The sequence below is a fragment of the Cucurbita pepo genome, chromosome 1, assembly GCF_057944985.1.
Source record: "Cucurbita pepo subsp. pepo isolate OVF chromosome 1, ASM5794498v1, whole genome shotgun sequence".
Taxonomy (NCBI): domain Eukaryota; kingdom Viridiplantae; phylum Streptophyta; class Magnoliopsida; order Cucurbitales; family Cucurbitaceae; genus Cucurbita; species Cucurbita pepo.
The window spans coordinates 18,709,975-18,734,542 of NC_141798.1; the positions used below are offsets into that span (position 1 = coordinate 18,709,975).

Consider the following 24,568-nt stretch of genomic DNA (forward strand, 5'->3'; position numbering starts at 1 on the left):
TAAATTTGGAAATATTTGTACGAAATTTGATTTTAAATATATGATTATAATTTAGGATGTAAAATTAGTAAATGTAATTAGATATAGCGGGTTAGTGAGGAGTATGATTTATTTATTTATTACATAACTAAATATAATAAATTCATTTATTTGGAAGATTTAAAAAAAAAAAAACATTACTGTCTCCATCTTCACCTTCCATTTCAATATATAGTAATTTCAAAGATAAGCTTAAAGAGGACAATATCTGCTAGCGGTGGTCTTGGACCGTCACAAATGGTATCAAAGTTAGATATTGGACGATGTGCTAGTGAGAAGGTTGTTCCCCGAAGGGAGTGGATTTTGTGGGGTTTCACATCAATTGGAGAAAGAATTTGAGTGCCAATTCCAGAGTCTCACATCAATTAAAGAAAGAAACTGAGTGTCAGTTTCAATAACCCTAATACGACATTTTGAATGTAGGAATATTTGTTTAGACGAAAATCAAAATTTAAAAGTGTTTCTTTTATTATTATTAATTTAGCTATGCTAATTAAAATGTTTGATTAAAAAAAGAAAAAAAAGAAAAGAAAATATATAGTTATAAACTATATATTATACATGATTTGAGGTGAAAAGTAAATGTGAATACGTGTACCAATAAGCGTACAACAAAACAAAGGGTCAAACATTTGGGGTAGTCGTTTTTACGTGTTGAATATATCTATTATCTATGAAATCATTACTTGACTCATTCACACGTTTCCAAACTCACCCATTCATTTTTAATTCTTTTTTTCTCCTTATTTGTTTCTATTTTATTTATTTTTAATTTTAATTTTGACTTTTATAGTGGAAATGTATACCGGAAATAATATATAATTTTTATAAACATTTTTATTTTTAATTTTAACCAATATTGAAAAACGCATATGATCCTTTCAAATGAATAAATAAATTAATAATAATTTCTAAAAGTCCTCGTGGAAAATGTGATTTTCACCTTAAAATACATATTAAGAAAATAATAATTATTAAAACATTTATTTACTTCTCTAATAAATTAACAGTTATCCAGTAAATTTTTTAAAAATAATTATTTTAAAATTTTTATTAAAAAATTGTAAAAAATATTTTACCAACATAATTTTTAAAAATTTAAAATTTAATATTATAATCGATATATTTTTCATTCAAATAATTATATTTATATTAAACGGATAATTATTAATTATGAATATTTTATTATTGGTAAAAAAAATAAAAAGGTAAATGCGAGAGAGTTGAGTGGGAAGTAAAAGTGGGAGAAAATAAATAAAATAAAATAAAAAAGGAAAATGAAAAAGCGACACTTTAATTCCACTCGTTTTCGGCCTTTATTTATTTATTTATTATTTATTTATTTATTTATTATTATTTATTTATAATATTTCTTCCTTCTTCCCTGTGGTCCAAGTCTTCACTGCACCTTCGTCGCTACTTCCTTGGCTTCTTCTTCTCTCTCTGAACTCTCATGCTTCATCTCCGCTGGAAGACTTCTGGTTGGGCTTCTGCGCCTGTATGTATCTGATCGGTTAGTCCTCTGCTGCTTCTTTTTTGTTTTCCCTTCAGCAATCTGTCTATTTATGGATATTCTTCATCGATTCTTCGACTTTCCGAATCTGGTATTCCAACTTCGGGAGCTGTGTACTGATTTCATGTTTAACTTCGCAAATCGCCCGAAGGTTGGTGGATTTGAGAGTTTTTGCTGTGTTGCTGATTGTATTCGCTGTGGAGGGAGTAGATTTTGAGTGTTTGGATTCTGTTCTTTTACTAGTTTGAAGCTTGTGAATCTGTCTTTTTTTTTTTTTTTTTTTTTTTTTTTTTTTTTTATTGTGAAATTGTGAGTTGCAGTTTGGTGGCTGTGGATATCTGGTAAAGATCCAATTGGAATTGGAATGTTATGAGTTTCTTCTTCTTCTTCTTCTTCTTTTTTCATTCTAAAGGGGGAGGAAAGCTTGGAGAATTTTGATTTGATCGGTTGAGTTAGTGGAATGAACCTTTTTATGATATGGAATCTTAATTTGATTTGTTATTTCATCGATTTTGCAATTTTGTGCTTGCTTATGATTTTGAGCGTGATTGGTACTGTTTGTAGTTTTTAGTGTCTTGGTCTAACAGGCTTTGAACATCGTCTTTTGGATTGTATCTTATGAATTTGCGGTGGGAGGAAATTCCTTGGTTGATGGATGTTCCTCTCGTTCTGCTACTGAAGTTTTTGTACTATAAATTTCTATCAAGTTAATTAATGTTTATGGTTTTCTTCTTCCCCTACAGAATAAGGGATGTGGTTGTGAGCTTCTTAAACATCTTAATTTTCAAATTGTGGAAAGATGGTTTCAGAATCTTGGTTTCGCAGTCTGTGGAAGCCTCAGAGAAAGCGTGATTCCAACACGCAGAAGGTTGTTATTGGAGTACTGGCATTTGAAATTGCTAGCTTGATGTCCAGGTTGGTTCATCTATGGCATTCTTTGAGCGATAAGCAAATTAGGAGGTTGAGGGAAGATATAACTAATTCATTGGGCATAAAGAAGCTTGTGTCGGACGACGATGAATATATTGTACGTTTAATATGCGCAGAGATGACGGAGAATTTAGCTCATGTGGCTAAATCTGTTGCCAGGCTTGGGAAGAAATGCAGTGATCCTAGTTTAAAAGTCTTTGAACATGTTTTTGATGAGTTACTTCAAATTGGTGCTGATCCCTATTGTTGGATATACTCATGGAAGAAGATGGAAAAGAAAGTGAAAAAGATGGAGACCTTTATTTCAGTCAATGCAAACTTGTATCAGGAAATGGAGATGCTTGTAGAACTCGAGCAAACTTTCAGGAGGATGAAGGTTAACGATGGCACATGTTCGGTGAACCTAGCTGATTTTCGAAAGAAGGTCGAATGGAAGCAGCAGGAAGTGAAAAATCTGCGAGAGATGTCACTTTGGAGAAGGACCTATGATTACACAATTCTTCTTCTAGCTAGATCCATATTCACAATATTCAGTAGGATCAAACATGTGTTCGGAATTGAGCAGAGCGCAGGGATTGATGAAACAAATGATTCACGAGATATGAATTCCGACTATATAGCACGTAGTCAATCAGTTTCGTCACTAATGCAATCCATGGTCCATCCCTCTGAGAACGGACTTACTAAATTTGCATCAGGTCCTCTGAAGAGGTTTACAACTAAATCTGGGCCGATTTCGAAAACATCTAAACCGAATAATTTTTATTCAGGTCCTCTTGGCACCTCTGTTACAAAATCAGGTCCTATTTTCGGCCCTGTTTCTGGAACAAATAGAAACTTCAACTCTTATTCGGGTCCTCTCACAAGTTCAACGATAAGATCAGGTCCAGTTTCTGGAATAGACCATAAAACCAATCATAAGAATTGGTTTGCTGGTGGTTACTCTTCCCTATTTAATGGGAAAAAATCTCATCAGAAGCCAAATAGACTGACTCAAGTTGGACCTTTTAAAGGATGCATGATGTCTGGCCCTAGTTCTACGGTCACCAATTGTCACATTAGTTCAAATGGGCATCATTCACAGCTTATCAATGGAGCCAAAGATGCTGGAAAGATAGTTGATCCTTGCAACAAAGCCAACCCTTGCAGAGAGTTGCTCGGTACCAAGTGCCGATTGTTGGACGCCCCACCCGAGACTCTAGGTGGAGCTGCTTTGGCTCTGCACTATGCAAATGTCATCATTGTAATTGAGAAGCTTGCTGCATCTCCTCATTTGATTGGCCTGGATGCTAGAGATGACCTCTACAATATGCTGCCAGCTAAAGTTCGAGCTATCCTTAGGGCAGCCCTAAAGCCATATGCCAAGATCTTAGCTTCATCTACCTATGACACCGGGCTTGCAGTTGAGTGGAACGACGCAATAGCTGGGATATTAGAATGGCTTGCTCCACTGGCTCATAACATGGTTAGATGGCAATCTGAACGTAGTTTCGAACAACAGAATTTTGTTTCCAGAACTAATATGCTTCTTGTACAAACCCTTTTCTTTGCCAATCAAGAAAAGACCGAAGTGATCATTACCGAACTTCTTGTCGGTCTGAATTACCTATGGAGGTTTGGTAGGGAACACAATGCGAAAGCTCTCAATGAGTGTGCCAGCAGTAGAATACATGACGAACATTTGGATATCGTCGGGTGACATTCTTTTCTATTCTATTGGAATTGGTAACTGAAACTGCAGCATAGTCGTCCAACGACAGGAGGCCTCCTCAGCTCTACAAGACCGACATCGACCAATTGGATGCAGCACCAGAGAGAGAGCCAGAACCGTCGCTAGTTGGTTACATTATCAGTACTCCAATACCAGAACTCGCTATCGACGAGATAGGTTTGAGCTTTTTAACATTCTTTTACTTTTATATAGAGTTATTCAGCTTGTGCAATTGAGCTTTACTCCCATCCTCGTAAAAGTATGGTTTGCCACTATTAAGTCGTCACTACTTGAAAGTTGTATATGTATCAGTAATACGTTTTCCAGGTATGTAAGATATCTACTATACATAGGCTTGCCATTACATATAGAAAATCGCTCGAGACCGAGCATGATGCTTCTAAGTAGAATTCTTCACAAATTTTTATAATCCATTCCCTTTCTTATTCAATATATGGTTGTAAATTTTGTGATTTGATCTTAAATAGTTTCAGCTTGGTTGCCATTTATCAGGAACTTTGATTCTTGCCGTGGCCATTCCTCATGGATTTCATTGCGTGTTTGACTGACATTGATTTCTAGGTATATTTCAATTTATTGGTGCTCTCTTTAATTCTCATCCTTATCCACATGTAGTCTTCTAGTGATTGTGAAAGATCCTGGTGGATTAACTTCGAGCCATCTTACACGCATATTGACTATTCTGATGAGACTCATTCAACTATATTTGGCTGTCAAGATAGCTCGTAGGGTATTAAACTTTAAGTTAGTGGTCACCATAGATTGAACCTATTCTCTCTTAGTTTTTTACCCGTCATTTATTTGTTCGTATTTTTTATTTGGGCGATAATACTACCACCACATTGATCTTGGTGGTTTAACTTCGAGCCATCTTACATGCACATTGATTATTTTGATGAGAGTTGTCTGACTCAACTATATTTGATTGTCAGGATAGCTCGTAGGATGTTAAACTTTAGGTTAGTGGTCACCATTGATTGAACCTATTCTCTTTTAGTTTTTTACTCGTAATTTATTTGTTCTTATTTCTTATTTGGGCGATAATACGGCCACGAACCACAAAGTGAATCCACGAAATTCTTGGGTATGTGGTCCATTCTAGGAATTTAGGCATGGAAAATAGGGCATCACAAGTCTCAATCTTGAGTCTTGGCTACTTGCCTTCCACTTGTTGTGGTGTGAGTGGTGAAATGAATCAGCATCCTTCTTTAAGATGGAACAATGAAGGAAGATATGGTGTTGGAATTTCATCATTGCACCATCACAATTATCCACCAACTAGGGCACACAACAGAATATTATGATTCCTTTCAAGTTCTTATATTGCTTCTGAATTTTTCAACTTAGAACAATGCCCAAGTTTAGTTCCAAAAAAAAAAAAAAAAAAAAGAGACAAAATTTCACGATGATGTTGCACTCTCGAGTATCTTTTTTCTTTTAAAAGTACTTTGATTCAGATTCAAACGTCGTGATCCACAAAGAAGTGTTTATAGTAACATGAGTGCTTCGGGTCATGTCGTGAGCACTCTCAAACATTGACGTTTGAATCCACAAAGAAGTGTTTATAGTCACATGAGTGCTTTGGGCCATGTTGCGAGCACTCTCTCAAACATTGCTCAAGTTTTTTGAATTGATAATTTTCTTGAGTGTCTCGTTTTGTTAAATTTAAATTTAATTTTAAAGATTAACTTGTACGTTTTGTATCTATGATAAAATAGTTCTAAGCGTAATGATTTTTTGTTAGGTTATCGTGAATTTTGGTGCAACAATTGAATATACGATCGAATTTGATACCTTTGTTACTCTTTAAAATGAAATTTATATTATTTATTGTGCTATGATTAAACAATTTAATTATGTATTTTTAAAATTTTATGTTAGGTAAAAATTAAGTTTTTTTCAATAACTATTTGATTTTCAAAAAAAAAAAAAAATTGGTTTTTCTATCAAATTAAAAAAAAAAAATTATTAGTTTTTGGTTTTTGGCTGAAAAATATATACTATTTTTACTTAATTTTTATCTAAAAAAGGAAAAAGAGACCCATCCACTTGAATGGGCTTTACAAAATAACTCGGCCCATTTTTTAATAATAAATTTCGGCCCAGGCCCAGTAAAATTCTAACCTGGAAATGGGCCAAAATCAGCCCAGTCCAGTTCAGCCCATCACGTTTCGTCGTTCACTGTCTATATCCTTCTGTACGGAGCTTCTTGAAGTCGCGGCAATGGAAGAAGAGGCGGGAATTTAGGCAGAACGAGACGATGGCAGACGAGACCTTGGTTGAAGCGGCGCTTCGAGTCCTCAACACTTCCGATCCCTTCGAGAAGGCCGAACTCGGCGACAAGGTAGCTTCTCGATGGCTCAACGGCGTGATTTCTCGCCCTTACGATCCCTCCTCCGATCTCGCCGTCCCCGACCGCCCCGCCAGGCTCTCTGATGTAACAATCCACTTCATTCCTCATCTCTTCGTGTATATATGTATATATATTGTATGTTGATTGTAATGGTGTAAGGTTTGAAGAATCTCTGCGTTGAAGTGGTTTCTGAAATGGTTCAGGTGAAGTTGGTGTCGCCGAGTCTCATGCCGAAGCTTGGGAAGGCGGGAAGCTTACAGAGCCGGCAGGCTATTGTGCATAGTCTTGTCCACACTGAAAGTTGGGCAATCGATTTGTCGTGGGTACATTGTCTCTTTATTTTCAATTACGATTTATCTTGAATCAGTGAATTGTAGGTTTTAATTAAATTCTATTGTTATTTTATGTTTCTCTGTTCGATTTTGGAGGCTTTAGTAAACCCTAAGCTCCTTTTGTTCATTTCTTATTCTCTCCCTCTAAATTGTTAGAGAATCCGTTCTTTCTCGAATGTTGTTATCGATTCTCTTTCGCCCATCTAAGAGTTGAAATGATACTTAATTCGGTATTTCTATGTGTGGCTGTTTTTAGTCTCGTTTGGCGTTCCCCTTGGTCAATTTTTTATCTATAGCTCCACTATTTGGCATTCCCTTGGGCATGTTGGATCCATTTTATCTATGTTCGTTAATTCACTCACTAATATTAAGAAAAAAACAATGTAAAAATATGTGTAATACCATTAATTTCAATAAAATTGAGGGTTTACATAAAATTAAGTCGATCAACAAGATATAAGTTCTAATGTGACGTTTTTGAAAATTTGCTCCATACATATGCTTTTAATTGAACACGTATTAGTATACATTTTGTAATGATCTTTTGACCAAAAACTTATTAGAGGGTGAAAGTTTCAATGATGCATAAGATTTAGGTTAAGATCACAACACTTTATATAAGTTTGTGGTGTAATTTGAGAAACTGAAAGGTAAAATTTGATATGGGCATAAATTGATTTTTGCCCCGGTAATTATTGTACTTGTGTATACTTTTGCTTGGCCCTTGTATTATGAGTCTTTGATTATTTTATGGCTGCCTGATATTCTCTTGCTCTTCCCTACGATGGAAAATTTACGCCTACTTGCCTTTAGGGAGTGACTGGTAATTGCAAGAAACAATATCCATTGAGTTCATCAACAATTGGGGTGGAAAGGCTATAACTTCTTGGTTAAGAGCATATACTATAACTGGTTGGTTAAGAGCATATACTATAACTGGTTGAGTTATGCTTGGGTAGTCAAATTGTCTTCTTATCACTTGCTGCATGTGTAATTTTTTGCAAGAACTACTAATTTTTTATAATTTTTGTGGTATCTTTTAGTTCTTCATGGATTAGATGATTGCCTTGCAAACATCCATTTCTGGGACACTAACATCAATTTCTACTAGTTCTTCACCTATCTGTTCATGGATCCATCAAGTTATTTTTTCTTGCAGTGTTGACTCGGCTAAATTTTAACGTTTTAATACTCTGTAGGACATAATAGCTCGTTTTGGGAAACAAGAAGAGATGCCAAGAGAATTCTTCACTGATTTTGTTAGGGTAGCCCAAGATGAAGGTAGACATTTTACTCTTCTTGCTGCACGACTTAAGGAACTGGGCTCTTTCTATGGAGCACTACCCGCTCACGACGGCCTTTGGGATTCTGCTATTGCTACTTCCAAGGATTTATTAGCACGCTTGGCTATTGAGCATTGCGTCCATGAGGTGCGTTCATGATTTATTTAGTTGATGATATGGAGTTAACGAGAATGAGCTTCATCAAGTGTTTGCTAGTGATGAGGATATAGATTAAGTTCCGTTTCTCTTCAATTAACAAGCTTTCTACGTCAATCAATGTCTAAGATCTGGTGATAGAATTGAGGTTGAAATTTTCTTTACATGCGTTCTACGTCCACTCATGTGATGTCATTGTAGTTTTCGTTTTACTTATTTTTCCACTTTGTTTATAAAGTTGTTCTTTTTTTATCTATTTTCTAATTTGATGGTAGAGTTAGCAAAAGAGGTTAAGAACTGTCTACAACATGAAAATCTATCACTAAATTACTAATATACATCTTTACGCTAAATTGAGGAACCAAAATCACTAAAGTAAAATATTTGCCAAGAACAAAATTTGATATTTGGGGGATTAAAATAACGTTCAAACCTAGAACTAACTTATTATATATTTATTCATTTGTATAGATTTATTTTGATGATGACTGATTAAATATGAGCAAGTGTTCGTCCCTAATAGACATTTAAAGTGTATTTGGAAGGAACACTAGAAAAATCTGTTTGAAAAAAGTGTTACTAGGGAAATATCTCATCTCTTGCAAGCCTATAATTTTGAAGCTCCTAGAACTGTACATTTATATGTAGTACCGAAAATATTATGTGATATTTTAATAAAATCCGTTCTTGAATAAATTGTATGAACAGGCTAGAGGGCTGGATGTGCTTCCCACCACCATCTCTCGATTCCGAAATGGAGGTGACAATGAGACTGCAGATTTGTTGGAGAAAGTAGTGTACCCAGAAGAAGTAACCCATTGTGCTGCTGGACTTAAATGGTTCAAATATCTTTCCCAGAGATCTGGAAAACAGACGTTGGATGGGGATGGCTTGCTGCTGCTACATGAACATGGGGCTGAGGATAATGCATCAATGGAAATGGAGAACGAAGAAATAATTCACAAATTTCATGCAATTGTGAGAAAGTACTTCAGGGGGCCATTGAAGCCACCTTTCAACGAAGTGGCAAGAAAAGCTGCTGGCTTTGGCCCTCGATGGTATGAACCACTTGCTTTCAAACCAAATTCTACCTTGGATCCAGAATGTGAATGATGGAAATGGAACTCAGAGTTCTTTTCCAAACTATTGTTTTCCAGAATCATAATCTCGTATTTATTTAGAGCAGCATCCGAATTCTCATTCGGTGTTTTTAATGTCCAGTGAAGTGTTGAAATGGCGTATCGAGATGTTGAAGGTCAGGCATCTCAACGAGCGAGCAGTTTTGATCTCTCTAATGTTCAAGGAAACGTTGTACCCCTCTCAGAAGAACTCTGTACCCCTCTCTCTATACCCCTCTCAGACTTAACTCTAGAACTTCGAGTTTTTTCTAGCTTTACCGTTCATTTAAAAAATCGTTAGAAGATTAAACAATATGTTAGACAGACTTAACTCTAGAACTGCATGCTCAAATTCCTTCTGGAATACCAACTTTCGAGGTTAAGGTTTGGGGTCCTATCTAGCCCTTCAACAAGCTCATATGTGATGTTTATGTTTGCTCGTTGACCAAATCATTTGTAAATGTTGTTCTTTCTAACATAATGCAGACTAATTTTTAAATGAATGGTAAAATTTAAGGATATTTCCTACAATTTAACCTATGGTTTGTTCTGCTGTTTAAACAGGGATGTGTGGTCGACACAGACTTAAAAACCAATCATGCCAATTGATTGCCAATTTCATTTATTTTCTCGAAATAGAATGGAGTTTGGGGGCTGGGAGATCGCACCACAAGAGCACTAAAAAATTATTCAAAATTTTCAGAAGAAAGAAGCCATTATTAGAAGAAAAAAAAAAAAATGACACTCAAAGACGAGTAGTCCATGATTCCTTGACAGAGGACTTTGGGTCATCATGGAAAAGGTTGCTTAATTAAATGGCACCTCGAAGTTTGGCTGTGTTGAAGACAGTTCAGTTCCAACCGTGTGAACCACCAAAACTTTTGAAGTTGAAAAGAGGCAAAAGCTGCATCACTATATTCAATCCCAAAATCAATGGGAGATGATACTTCTCACATTTTGTGAAATAAATTAGAAGGTTTCAGAAATCCCTCTCATCTCCATGAAAGCACGTTACAATAGCAGTCTTTGGATATTGCTGAAATTTGCTTGTAAAGCTGTGAGGAATTCACCTGCAAAACAAGCACGTTAGTCGTCGCCTTTGATGATATGGGTCGATTTTTGTTTGTAAACAATTGAGCAAATCCAAACCGAAGGGGCTTCTATGCCTCATTCGACCTAGCAATTGATCACATGAAAAAAGATTGAATAGACCATAATAGAACTCGGGGATTTACACCTCCCATCTTAGAAAAAAGAGTATATGTCAATTATCATCCAATAAACTTACCAGGGACACCTATATTTCCACTTTTTTCAACAATAACTATAAAACTTAATAGGGATGAAAATCATGCCAGTTTTACGAAAACCATGACTCGATAAGATTAAGACATTAGAGAAGATCCATATCCATCAGACATGACGAGACCAAAAGAAGAAGGTAAGAAAAGCTTAAAAAGCCACAGCGGTTTTGGTACCTCCAACTTTTCCATCGAAGACACGATGATCAGCGGACAATGTCAGATTCATTTTGTTGACTACCACAGGTCTCTCAATTCCTGGGATAAAGGTATAACCAAAATTACTAAACTTTTATTTGAAGCACCTTCATGGCTCAAAAGATAAAAAAAGGGAGAAGTCTTGTACCATCAACAATTACTGGCTCAACAACTTTGTTACCTCTGCCTACAGCAAGAATTCCAGCCTGAAAGACATGAAAACAAATTTACAAGGACATACAGAATTTAGCTGTTTATCAAATTCCTAACATTCTTCTGCAAGAGACCCAACTTAATGCCGGAAATAAATGATACTTTACTTCAGAGTTAAGCAATCTATCACCAGGGAAAAACAGAATGGTTTGTCCACATACAAAATGGGAAACACATACTGAAACAAACGAGCATTAGAAGCTGCTCTTACTAAATCAACATAGATGAAAGAATATAACTAGTAAATTTAGTTGATTCATTTAGATAATTTCTTTAGCGCTGCTTTCAGATGTCCTGACTTTGGTCTAATAGCGAGAACCAATATGTGGCCTAGTATGTATTCATTAAATAGTGATCTTAATAAGATAAAACTTCAGAAACATGAACCTACGAGAACATATTCAGGAAATGTGAAACAATGGATTTTCAAATTCAGAATGAATTCATTTGAGGAACCTGACAAAAGAAAGATATCAACATTCAAACCTACCATTTGAAACTACAGGAACGGAGAAGGAAAAGAATGAAAAAGAGCATCAGTTTCAATATATACAACCGATCTTTATAATCCTTTTGAAATATACCATCTCTACGCTTGTAAACTCCGAACTACATGCAGAGGTCAGTAAGTGTATAGACCTAAGTGCAGAGAGAGAGAGAATGAACAGAAAAGAACCTGTGGAGGATTAATTATAGCACAAAATTGATCCACCGGGAACATCCCTAGATTTGAAATGCTGCAGAAAGGACAAAAATGTTAAGTTAATCATGGATCCTTCCAACAAAATCTTTGAGCAATAGATTAATAGGTAATTTATGGATACATCTGACAGGGAGAAGGGTTGAGTTGTAGTAGCTGTATTAGATGAGAGCCATACACTCACAACACATATTTTGGCACAATATGTATATATTCCTTAGTTTTGGATGTCAATATTATCTATCATGCTAATCGGTGTATATACTACAGCTGATATACACAATCACCTGAAAGTGCCTCCTTGGAATTCATCTGGTTTGAGCTTTCCTGTACGAGCCTTTTCAGCCAACTCCTTGACCTAAATCAAATGCATGATTATAAAGAATTAACAAAAAAAAAAAAAAAGGAGTGGAACTAATGTTATATTTTTACGGAATACGCAATTTTCATAAATAAAATTACTAAAGATAACCTAGTTCTGTTGACATAGGTACAAGTGGAGTGGATTTGAGTCCAGATAGAGATTTAAATGAACTGTTCTTTTGTTGTGTTCTCACTATTTTATAATTTCAAATTGAAAACTCAAAATAATGATCATATTGAAGAACGTATCACAACAATTTATAAGCATGCCTCCAAGGGGTCATATCTTAAATAGTAAAATTCAACCTCAACGAGGAAGAAATAGAAGAAGCAACCCTCTTCAAGTACTCAAATAAAGATAGTACCTCCGAAGAAATAGCCGATAAGGTCTTCTGATCGGCATTCCTCACAATTGGAGTCATTAAGCCCTGTTGCATTTAAATATTTAGTCATCAGCCTGTCTAACGATCTTAAATGATTAATGTTGGAAAAAAGAATATGTATATACCTTCTCAGTAGCTACTGCAATCGATATGTCAACAGAGTCACAGAAGACAACTTCTCCTTTCGTGTTGTCCCAATAAGCTGTGATGCAATAAACATTTCAGTTTTGAACAGTTCTACAGTTTCAGGACAGAAACTAATTGCAAAAGCACTTACAATGGTGCCTGTTTCATTATTCATTTGTTTTAAGTGAAGTTTATGTCACTTTGTTTTGAGTCGACAAGTTTGTCACTGCCTTTATTTTGAGTCTACAAGTTTGTCACTGCCTTTGTTTTGAGTCAAAAAGTATTGTCAACAACATTTTTTTGCGGGGTCTAAGTTTTCTAATCAATTTTTTGATCCAAACAAGCAAACGGCCTTTCCAAGTTCCCAACAATCAACAAATTTTTTTGAGATTGTACAATTAGAAATAAATTAAAACTATACTCTCATAGTCAACTCTACTGCCAGTTAAAATTTGCCACCCAGTAATATTTTTGCAAAAATGAGTTGTATTTACCATTGGCTCCAGGCACATTTCGCAGAGCAACTGCTACGGCTTTGATGACAATATCATTCACGGAAACTTTGACATCATGTTTCTCTGTGGAAATACAAATAATGCACAATGGATAACGTTGCTGAAGAAGTAAGCCAAAGAAACCAAAGAAACCAATTAAACCAAGCAATAGCTTATGTCTCTAACCTTTAAGATCTTTTCTAAGTGAAAGAAGAGGATCCAATATGACATCTGATAAAAAGAGATAAGTACGTTAGAAGTGGATGAATTGAATTCTAAATTTGCAAGTGTAGTGCCAAAGTCCAAGCACCTGTGGACAAATATAGATGCGGCGTATTTTGTTTTGATTCCAATAATCTTTTAGCGATAACCTGCAAAAACCATATTGTAACTACAATTTGATAGGATCTTATAATAACTTCTAAGCCAAAAGTAGGAGAGGGAAAGGAAGAAGTAGAAATGACATGCTTTTACTACTAGATCAACCAATGACTTCATGCATAGAACTTCAACTGTATAGTAAGGTTTTTATACATCTTGCAACCAGTGTATACTAATGTATACTAGAGCTGGTGTACCATATTGTTTCAGTTCACACTCCAGTGTTAACCTATAGTGCACCCCTTGAGATACATTGAAAGCGAGCTTTTGCATCATTGTGCAAGCATGTAAAGTTAGAAGGTAATACTTTAGTTTTTCTCAACTAGAAAACTTCAGATAATAAAGACAAGAACAAGTGGGAGAAAAGAAATACGTCCTCCGAAATTAAAACAATTTGGATTAAAAGGACATACTTCAATAGGTATAGGCCACTAAAGGGAAAGAGTAACTACAAAATATATTTAGGCGACCAATTCCATAAAGAAGCTAGAAAATATACAAGATCCAGAAACCATATGCATTCCTCTTAATCTCATTGAACTGATTCAAAATCACAAACACTCATTTCAAGTAATGGTTTCGTCATTTTTTCTTTTTTTGAAAAACCAATTTTTTTTATTGGTCTCAGTATTGAATGCCAAAGCCAATGGAAAATCAGTCCTTATGCTAAAAAAGAATCGTGCTTTACAAAGAAGATACGGAAGTGCGTACCTTGCGAACTTGACTATTAGGTAAATCTTCAAAAGCATCAGATTGCTTTACTGAAGATTTTGATTCTGATGAAGCCGTGGAAGAAGCCTGCGAACGGACTTCAGGAGATCTTTTCTCTACGGACAAAGAAACTTCTGATGAGCCTTTCCCTGATTTAATGGCAGCCAGAACATCCCCTTTCAACAGTGTGCCATGAGAACCCGATGCCTTCAATGATGATGCATCCAGACCATGTTCCGCAATTAACAACTTTGCAGCAGGACTTATTCTTGCAACAATTCCTCCTTTTGGTGTTCCACCTTCATTTTTAACAGTACTTTGGGCAGGCTTGTCCTCTTTGATCCCCGAACTACTACTAACAGCACTTTTTACAGATTCAACATCTGCGGGGTCTTCAACCTTGCCAAACAGACAACTTAACATTACATTTTGGTTCAGAAAGAAGAGAGTTGTTAACAATACTACGAACTTGTGTGGAATTTTTCATACAATAAATATGTTGAAACATAATGAGGAACACTACATCAGTCGCCAGTATAATTTGATTGAATTGGATAAAATTCCATCCTCGATAAACAGAAAAATAAAGTTATACAGAGCAGGTATTTTAACACTTACTGTAATTGCAATTGGTTTTCCAACAGGCACATCCTTTGAGCCTTCAGGTGCTAGTATCTTAGCCAGATACCTACAGGTAAAGTTCCATGAAAATAACTGACAAGTTTTATGATAGAAGGTAAAGCTTCACTTATTCATAATTTGTAAACTATGTAATAGTTCTAAACTAAACTAACAGATAAGATATAGTAGCAATAAAATACAAAAGAATCGCTTAAAATCCAAGAAAATAAAACAAGAAGATAAATCTATAATTTCAGGAGTAATTTCCAACTTGCTACTTCTACATGGTGTGGACCATCTGACCATTTAACCTGAAAGATATGTTCATTCCACTTCTTTCTGGTCATTTGTTCGTTTGTGGATTAATGATTTTCTTTCCAACATGATCTTTGCTCTGGTTAGAAAGGAAATAAGAAATTTCTACTTATCTGCATGTAATTCTAGATTTGATATGTTCTAGCTCCTTTACTGAGTTCTCATGACAAGACTATTCATAAATATTCCTAGTTCCTATCAAGACTGGCTAGAAAGCATTTTCCTAATCTTTGAAAATGTTCTATCTGCCCTGTTGTCGTATTAAAATAAGCCATCCATTGAAAAAAGATACTTGTTTTGTTATATTTACAAATTCTGTCAACGCTTATGAAGCATTCATTAGGTCAAAAAATGAGCACTACTTTCTAATAATGCATTTAGTTTCGCTCATTAGGCTTTAACTTCATTGCCACTGGGTTGAATTAAGAGGCTTCAACCACCATACTCAGACTCCTTTTCTTAATCAACATCACTTAAAATATATGAAAAGAGAAGAGAGAGAATAGTACTAAACCACAGTTAAATGATAACGGAACTACAATAGTTGAAATGAACAGAACACAGTACTTCTACTAATGTATGTGGGTTAGCTCAATAGGCTTGAATTTATCATCACTGGGTGACGGGTTGAATTAAGTGCATTCGACCAACATACCCAATTAACTTTTCTTAATCAGTACCGTCACTTAAAGAATAAAAAAAAAATACTAATAAAATGTAGGATTCCAGCATAGAGAAATGAGGGGGGAAAACAACATAACTCAATGGTATGTAATAAGTCCCAATGGAACAAAGAAAAAGAATGATGATCACTTGCCGAAGTCGCAAAAAATAGAGAGGGTGCACAAATTAAAGGATAGAAATTAAATGGATTTGTAGAAGTTCGGTAGAAAAGACAATTATTTGCAATGGGGGGGGCCATGCTACAACCTTTCATGTCAAAAGGGGACTAAATTCGCCATTGCATACTATTACCATCTAATTTGTTCAAAATATTAAAACTATTTGGCCTTGGTTAACTTGATCGTCTATAATATTTCTTCACGGCATCTGATAAGTAAACAATGGACTACTGATCTTTTTTATTTTAATTCAGTATTTCTAAGAATTGTGTCACTTCGATTTGAGACTTCCAAGTGTACACTTTTGCTTATGAGAAACATAAAGTGTTAGGTTATACTTCAATGAGGTTGAAAACTACAAACTATACCGGAAATTTCTATGTTCAGTCATGTGCAGGAGCTTAAAAGTGGAAGTAGGTAAACCCATCATATAAAATGACATTACCCTTCTTCAAGACATTCAAATTCAAGGGTAGCCTTGTCTGTCTCTATCTCGCATATCACATCACCCACCTCAATCTGTTATAAAATTAAGGCAATAAAGAAGGGTCAAATTTCACACGAGCAAATGGGAAAAAGTGAATAACAAATGGAAATTTCATCAAGTTTCCTATTTGAAAGAAAAATTCTTAAGAAGCACATTACAAACCTTGTCTCCCTCTTTCTTTCTCCAAATAGCAATATTACCTTGGTTCTGAAAATAACAAGGGACCATCAATGTCAAATTTCAACAGACAGGAAGAAAACCTTGGCAGAAATGGGAAATCAATTTATTACCATAGTTGGAGATAAAGCTGGCATTTCAAGTACAATATGAGGGGGAAGTTTTGACGGGTTTATCTCTGCAGAACTTGCTTGTGCCCTGTCCTCATTTTTTTCCTGTTGATCCCCTATTGCGTTATCTTTGACATCAGGTTCACGTGCACCTGATACACCATTGGCAAGGACCTTATGGATATCATCTGGATCCTCAACCTTGATTATAATGCAATTGGTTAGCATTAGCCCTAACACACTGCATAATTGATTAATGCTGATAATAAAATAATTGAAAATTAAATACATGTGGTTGTCCTAAAACAGTAGTTCAAATACAAACAAAACAGCCAATCAAACAAATTACTATCATTCGAAGTACCCAAAGATACTCATAAACGATGTGTGTTGAAAAGGAATGAGTAAGAGCACGCCTTGTGACGATTATTTGAGGTATTTGTAAGAGAAAACCAATACGATATTTAAGACATGCATGATGATATAACGGATATTGGCCCAACTTGTGTTTTTCATCTTCTCATGCCTTGATTATCAAGCTATTAAAAAACATCTCTTCATTTTTTTTTTTAAATTTCAAGCTGGATATCTGGTCGCGAAGTTTAAATATTGCTTTTCTTTATGAAGTGCAAAACCAGAAGATGGTTTCCAACACTTTTGAATCCTCAAGTATGTATGTAATGCTAATAACTAGTTGGCACAGAAAAGTAAAATCGTGTTTATAAAAATAAATAATAATAATAATAAAAAAAATATAAAAAGAAAGAAAGAAAGAAAGAAACTAAAAGAAGTTTTTCATTCCTTCCATTAGGTACAGGAATAAGAAAAAGGGGCATATAAGGGGAATGATAAAGATGGAATTCTGATTTTTGTTCTTTTTTCTCGCTTTGTCCTCCAGAATTCTTTTTTTTTTTTTTTTTTAACTTCACCTTTGCTAAGATTAACATCGAAAGAATAAAAAATGGAAAAGAAATTCAACTTCAAATAAAAATGGTAACCAGGTATGAAAAGGAAACATTCAAATCACTTCTAGGATCACGCTCTGTCTACATATGTATTGTCCTCAAAGGTGTCTACTTTTTCAAGCAAAATTCCCCACGTCATTACCCTATTTGATTATCTACCTTTACAACTGGGCTAAGAGTTCAAAATAGTCCAATTAATCAACATGAAGAAGCCAAAGCAATAAAACACAAATCCCTCACAGTAATAGATAAACATGTGGTCCATGTTGTTTACTCATTTTCTTGAAAGGGCATCTATTTGGGGATGAGGCTAATAAAAGAACATTAATGGAGCTCTAAGCCAATACAAACAATAAAATGATCTCTGCATAATTTTGGTCTTCCAAATTTTCATAAGGGAACTGTTTTCCAGACAGTTGTAGGATGATTAGGATGAGAAAATTTCAACTATATTTCTCGTGTAAACTCTTTGATCAAATCTATTATGGTAAAGAGCCCCTCTTAAGATGCAAGGAAAGGAAAGAATACGGTAGCTTTGATAAAAGTATTGACATATTTTAAAGGCACACAGAAACAATTACCGTAATTGCAATGGGCTGTCCAACTGGGACATCTTTTGAACCTTCAGGAACCAATATTTTAGCCAAGAACCTGCATAATTCCCATAACCAAAAGGTATTATGTCTCGAGCATTAAGTCAAGTACAGCATTGCGAGATCAAGTAAAAGAAAATCAAAGCAATTGCTGTACTTTCAAAATAAAAACTACAAGGAATAACCATCTGAAAATAATTGTGATGCAAATCCAATTGTCTCAAGGTCAAGTGCCAAAAAGGATTATTTTCTGTATACAATGATGATGAATTTTGTGCTACAACAATTATGATGAAAGGTATTCAAGGATTACTTTCTTGCCATGAACACAGGCCTCCTCCCCCTTGTGGCTCAAGGTTCTAATTCCCACCCCGTATTTCTTGTAAAACAAAAAGAATGATACAATAATGAAGATTACCCCTCCTCGAGACTTTCAAACTCAAGAGTAGCTTTGTCAGTTTCAATTTCACACAGGACATCGCCAACAGCTATCTGTCATATTAAGAAGATAAGAATAGCAAGTGATGTCAACAGGGGTATTCACAGTTGAAAGATGGATTTTCACTTTCGTCCGTGATCTCTAGATCACACAGAGATAAATCAACAGTACAGGTTACCTTATCCCCTTCGTTTTTCCTCCATTTGGCAATATTACCTTGATTCTGTGGAAAAACAGAAATAATTTGGTAATGAAGGAGAATAACTGGGGAAAAATTCAACAAACAAAAAGTCGGCTGTAACTACTCATAAGCTCCTTCTGAAATATCTTACCATTGTAGGTGATAGTGCGGGCATTCCAAGGACAGCATGTGAAGAATCTGAAGTAATAGTCAACTTAGAGTCAGAAGATAATCCACTGACACAAACGGCAGAGTCCAATAAATATCGTTAAAATAACATAAAACCAAAAGTAGAGAGACAATTGTTTAGTGCTTTTAGGCTTGTGCAAGAGTAAGAATACTCAAGAGCGGAAGGGACCAAGTACCTTGACTTACTTGGATGATACTGTATTTCTCCATCTTTCAATATTATTTTAGCAATTTGGATTCTATCATTGTATAATCATGCATTGCAGCATGCATACACTGCTTACCATTTTAGCTTTTAAGACTTTTACAAACAATTTTAATAATGACCCAGACCCAAGTTCTTGACGTGGTGCTGTGAAGGATTGTTGAAGCAATAAGATTATTATTAAAATTTTCTCATCATTTTCCATCATCCTAGCAATCCCTTGAAAAAAATACTAACGGGTTCTGTAAAATGTTAAACTACAAAAAATTATGAAAGCAAAAGGGAGAATAGACCATTACTCGAAATAACACCACCTCTTATAACATAGACCTTAAATATTTCACCACTGGAAAATGAGATGAGTAACAAAACAAATAGGAAATACCTGTAGATGAGAAAAACCTGATACCAACTGACTGCTGAAGATGAAAACATGGTTACAGATTAGAGAATGCTCCAACTGAACAAGTAAAAAATTAAGCACCTCGAAAGCTAACCTCTAGATGCAATGCTCGACCATAAGCTCCAGTGAAACAAGAAAAAGGCACAGGCCTATCACGTTTATTTTCAGTTGGTGAGTCAAAATATTGAGAAAAAGGTGAAGAGTAAAAAGATTATATCAGCTACATTGCCTGGTATAATTATATGGGTTAGTTTTTGCATAAAACAACTATAACCAGTAGGATATGCAAACCTAAAGAGGAGGCCATCACCAGCAACAGAAAACCTTCGTGTATTCCAAGTGCTACACCTGCCAGTCCATGCTTACACAATTTCAAAGCTCCATCCATACGGAGAGATCAATTTTCATGGCAGTAACAACGTCCAATTTCAAAAAAAAGATTGAAAATTTGTGAGGAAAAAATAAAAGAAGTTTCATTTTGATGAGATTTAATACTTAACAGGCCCAAAATTCTGTTGGATTAAACGAACATATCCTGAACATATAGTAATGATAGTCTCCAATTCTAAAGGCAATCAGTATGACAAAAGGTAGTAACATTTGTTGGTTTTCAAACATAATGCTTCAACAAATAAAGATTTAAGCCAGGGCATGAAAAGGAAAACCAAGTCAAGGACTAGAAAATATTGTTCCAAAACATTTTACTTGCTTCAGCATCCTAAATGCTAATCAGTTAATGGAAGATGGGGCAAAATTCAGATTATAAGTTTTATCCAATTGAATATGCACGTGGATGTTAGAAAGTTATTTGTTTGACTTTCTAGTTTTATCTTTTCAGTTCTTCATAAATTTGCAACATTTGACAATTTTCTAATTCTTAGATTTGAACCTTTTTTTAGAACAATTCAATTTATCAATAGAACACTACCAAGGTTTCCAAACTATTACTGGACAATTGCATAATTTTATGTTCCAATAATCTTCCTTCAGAGTGTTCATAGATCAATTGTTTTTTTTTTTTTTTATGAAGAAAAAATTTATTTTCAATTTCTAATAATATTTTGATTTAATTAATATACTTGTACTGGTTGTATAGGTTCTTGTTAGTTACAACAGTTTACCTATACATAGGTTAGTTAAGCTCTTAACCAACCAACCAGTTACATGAGTGGATAAATACCCTCCCTTCTATGTTTCAACGTTAGATTATCAGCACTAAAATTACTTTCAAGTGTTTACACCAATTTTGACATCAGAGTCTTCATGAAAGAGGACCTAATGGTGGGAAGATCATCACGGCCTCCAAAATCGACACAGTTCATTCCAGTTTGGATTCCATGACTACACCAACAATTTGTTCTCCAACAATTTAAATCAACGCTTGTTGTAGGTTGAAGAGTCTATCGGAGAGATTAAAACAAACACATAAGAAATGACACACGTGATGGGAACAATAGCCCAACAATTAGAAAGAATTGAAGTGAGTTTAGATCAACCATATGGTCAGGAAAGAATTGGGAGAAATGATATTAATCTTCATCACAAAAGACATGGATAACACGTACAACCAGCTAGAATGCTCCAAGAACATTGAAATGCACGAGTACCCTATCAAGATTTGGATTGTTCTAGCAAGGAAGAGGCCTTTCTTCAACAACAGCCAGTCTATGAACAAGTACATGAATGACAAGGAGTGTTCTACATCATCACATTTTTGAAACACAATATTGCAAGACAAATATTGACATACCCAGCTTTGATGATTAGCTGGACGTCATAGTTTTTCTTGGTTGGATCAAGTATACGGAGAGCTTCTTCAATTACACTGACACGGGCGAGGAGAAAAAGGTGAAGTTGGTGGCTTTAAAACTAAAAAAAGGCGCATCTGAATGGTGGAAAAAAAATCCAAGGGAATCAAAGAAGATGTGGGAAGAAACCAATCAAGACTTGGCCAAAAATGCAAAAGCTAATGAAAGAAAGATTTTTACCTATCAACTACGAGCAAATTCCACATAAAAGAATACTGCCATCGCAAACAATGGACCCAAACAGTGGCAGAATACACAGAGGAATTTGATCAAGTGTACATAACAATCTTGCTGAAGACGACAACCATCAAATCGCAAGATATGTGATTGGTCTATGGCAGAAATCCAAGAAAGGGTGAAGATCCAACCTTTGGGGTATCCCACAGAGGCAAGTTGAGGAGCAAATTGATAGGTGCCAAAAACGACAGCTGAATAAGAGACTGCCGTACGAAAAACAGAACATGCCCATCTTTATTTTGAATGTCCAATGAAGGCCTAGACTTCTAAGTTCAATCCCAGTCTATTTTTTCCTGGATAACAGGAGTACGGGCAGGTACCAATAATGAAGACGACACTTACATGTCCTTCCCACAATACCCAGCTAGGCAGCTAATTAATAGAAAGTATGTGCATTATACACTGCTGTGGAAGGCAAATACTTGCTTAACTACCGCTAAATCGTCAAGATCCTTGTGTTCAAATCGGCAGCTCATAGGCCTCACAAATAAATGAATGAAAAAAAAAAACGTTTTACATACGTTAGAAAGAACGAGTGTGTCAGTTAATGAAGCTAAACAAGCAAATTCTTTGAATCGCTTCCTCAACGGTTCCTCCACCAATAAACCAAACTGACATTTGACATCGTTAAACACTCAATCAAACAAAATTCCGCGCCAAATGAATCGAAGTATCAAATCCCGCACATCAACAATATACCAAGTCCACACAGAAACAAAAGAAACAACAAGTCGCGTACAAATTAAAAACAACTTCAACCAAGAAGATCGACGACCATACAGCAAAAGCTAAAATCAAGCGGTTAATCAGTAGAAAAGCGATGCCAATAAAAGTACCTAGAGGAGATAGGTGAAGACGAATGGAAAGCTCCTAGACGAGCTCGGAGAAGAGAACGAGCGCGGCCAATAACCGGATCGCGCAGCCGATAAAGCGACATAGTGATCCTCCTTCAGATAGCAGATTCAGATGCAGAAATCGCGTATTTGACTTACAATTATAAAGAAAACTGCGAGACGGCAATGGCGGAGGTCGGAGCAGAATCACCGGACGACGGATTAAGAATATCAGTTCCGATTGAGTTTTGATTCTGTATATAAAATACAAAATCAGGGTACAGACATCATTGGAGAATTGAGCTGAAAATTTATCGTCTAAACGAAAGTGTTTTCAACTCCAAATGAATTACGGAATATGTTCAGAAAATAAAAAATAAATCTCATTTCATCTCAACTAACATGTATTATTATTATTATTATTATATATATATATATATATATATTTTTTTTTTTTTTCTGTTTCCTAGGGAATCTTCCATAAATGTTAGACGAACACGACTCTCTACAATGATATAAGCTCTCATAGCTTTGCTTTGGGCTTCCGTAGAAGGTCTCATCCCAATGGAGAGTGTATTCTTAGATTAAAAACCCATGATCATTCCTTAAATTAACCAATGTGGGACACTTTCATCCAACAATACACAAGGTAGTGTGCTAGCGAGGATGCTGATTCCCAAAAGAGGTGGATTGTGAGATCTCATTGTAGAGGGACACTTTCATCCAACAATACACAAGGTAGTGTGCTAGCGAGGATGCTGATTCCCAAAAGAGGTGGATTGTGAGATCTCATTGTAGAGGGGATCGAAACATTTCTTATAAGGCTGTGAAAACCTCTCCCTAACTGTAGTGTTTTAAAATCGTGAACCTGATGACAATGCATAACATGCTAAAATTGATAATATCTGTCTGCAGTGGACTTGGGCCGTTACAAATACACAAAATTGATGAGAGAATACCGAAAATAAAAATGTTTGCTAGTTTAAAGAAAGTTATTCAATTAATATTATTAATTTGTGTTAACTTAATTTTATATTTTTAAATTAAAGAGTTTTTAGATATTTTTTTTAAATTAAAAAAAAAATTAATTGGAAGGCCGACTATTCACTTTGAGTATGAATAGGCCTTTGGGCCTAATCAGAATTGGGCCACAATAGTCTGGCCAAGTTTAGTCCATGGGCCCCATGTAGTGTAGCATTCCAAACTTCATATATCGGCCCACGATCATAAATATCTAAAAGTTTGTAATATTTATAATCTCATTTTTTAATTAAAATTATAATTTCTTTGGTTGCTCGACATTTGATAATTAGTAAATTATATTCATTTTAAAGGTGTAACGATTTGGGTACTATCTCAGGCTCGGTGAAACAGACATGTCTATGACGATTTAGACTGTCAACACTTGGATAGAAAAATTCTATGAAGCTTCATTGTTGAAGGCCTGAGCCATCTGTGAGACAACTAAGACGTGTTTCCTCTTTAATTTTACAATCGCTTCAAAATAATTATTTTTACTTAAGTTTTGCTAAAATGAAGACAAAAAAAAAAAAAAATGTCACATGGCAATGAGTTGTAAAAGTGACGAACAATACACGTGAAATTATAAATATAGTACGTATGGACCATATTTCTAAATTGACAAGACAAACAATAGGTGAAATTATAAATATAGTACATATGGACCATATTTCTACAAAACAAACTAATCTCCCAATTAAAACAAAGACGGAAATTGAGAGGTTTTTATTATTATTTAGTTCGATATTACAGAAGATTCGGATCTCAAAATTTTTAGACGAGAATTCATAGAGGAATATATATAGAGTTATAAAAT

The 24,568-nt window shown here is 35.1% G+C and overlaps 3 protein-coding genes across 9 annotated transcripts; 2 read left to right on the top strand and 1 right to left on the bottom strand.

Annotated features, from left to right (window-relative positions):
* The first annotated feature begins 1,401 nt into the window (after positions 1-1,401).
* Positions 1,402-5,289, top strand: LOC111809737 (uncharacterized). Of its 6 annotated transcripts, none has more exons than XR_002817295.2 (3): positions 1,402-1,552; positions 2,296-4,370; positions 4,688-5,289. XR_002817295.2 is itself a non-coding variant. In XM_023696152.2 (2 exons), exon 2 carries the CDS (start codon positions 2,352-2,354, stop codon positions 4,179-4,181), a length of 1,830 nt encoding a protein of 609 aa, XP_023551920.2. In that variant the 5' UTR covers positions 1,402-1,552; positions 2,296-2,351; the 3' UTR covers positions 4,182-4,669. The 6 variants fall into 6 exon arrangements, 4 of the variants coding, with proteins under 4 accessions (XP_023551920.2, XP_086974204.1, XP_086974203.1 ...); XR_002817293.2 differs by having other exon boundaries at positions 4,707-5,289; XM_023696152.2 differs by lacking the exon at positions 4,688-5,289 and having other exon boundaries at positions 2,296-4,669.
* A 1,091-nt stretch (positions 5,290-6,380) lies between these two features.
* LOC111809758 (3-oxoacyl-acyl-carrier synthase-like protein (Protein of unknown function DUF455)) lies at positions 6,381-9,771 on the top strand. The gene is made up of 4 exons (XM_023696166.2): positions 6,381-6,651; positions 6,771-6,890; positions 8,099-8,329; positions 9,047-9,771. Exons 1-4 carry the CDS (start codon positions 6,475-6,477, stop codon positions 9,449-9,451), a joined length of 933 nt encoding a protein of 310 aa, XP_023551934.2. The 5' UTR covers positions 6,381-6,474; the 3' UTR covers positions 9,452-9,771.
* A 270-nt stretch (positions 9,772-10,041) lies between these two features.
* On the bottom strand, positions 10,042-23,102 carry LTA3 (Dihydrolipoamide acetyltransferase, long form protein). Of its 2 annotated transcripts, none has more exons than XM_023696130.2 (23): positions 22,735-23,102; positions 20,145-20,201; positions 19,948-20,002; positions 19,836-19,866; positions 19,208-19,254; positions 19,054-19,098; positions 18,855-18,928; positions 18,425-18,494; positions 16,882-17,079; positions 16,754-16,798; positions 16,550-16,623; positions 14,945-15,014; positions 14,327-14,725; positions 13,545-13,605; positions 13,421-13,465; positions 13,235-13,318; positions 12,740-12,816; positions 12,597-12,659; positions 12,156-12,226; positions 11,845-11,905; positions 11,104-11,161; positions 10,935-11,015; positions 10,042-10,526 (listed from the first exon to the last, which is right to left on the bottom strand). In XM_023696130.2, exons 1-23 carry the CDS (start codon positions 22,833-22,835, stop codon positions 10,468-10,470), a joined length of 1,926 nt encoding a protein of 641 aa, XP_023551898.2. In that variant the 5' UTR covers positions 22,836-23,102; the 3' UTR covers positions 10,042-10,467. The 2 variants fall into 2 exon arrangements, with proteins under 2 accessions (XP_023551898.2, XP_023551889.2); XM_023696121.2 differs by having other exon boundaries at positions 19,836-19,869.
* Between the last annotated feature and the right edge of the window lie 1,466 nt (positions 23,103-24,568).

Coding starts and splice junctions, on each gene's coding strand:
- LOC111809737 (XM_023696152.2), top strand. CDS start 2,352: ATGGTTTCAGAATCTTGGTTTCGCAGTCTGTGGAAGCCTCAGAGAAAG.
- LOC111809758 (XM_023696166.2), top strand. CDS start 6,475: ATGGCAGACGAGACCTTGGTTGAAGCGGCGCTTCGAGTCCTCAACACT. Junction 6,652..6,770: donor GCCCCGCCAGGCTCTCTGAT/GTAACAATCCAC, acceptor GAAATGGTTCAG/GTGAAGTTGGTGTCGCCGAG. Junction 6,891..8,098: donor GGGCAATCGATTTGTCGTGG/GTACATTGTCTC, acceptor AATACTCTGTAG/GACATAATAGCTCGTTTTGG.
- LTA3 (XM_023696121.2), bottom strand. CDS start 22,835: ATGTCGCTTTATCGGCTGCGCGATCCGGTTATTGGCCGCGCTCGTTCT. Junction 20,003..20,144: donor GGTGATGGCCTCCTCTTTAG/GTTTGCATATCC, acceptor TAAACGTGATAG/GCCTGTGCCTTTTTCTTGTT. Junction 16,624..16,753: donor GAAAGAAAGAGGGAGACAAG/GTTTGTAATGTG, acceptor ATTTTATAACAG/ATTGAGGTGGGTGATGTGAT.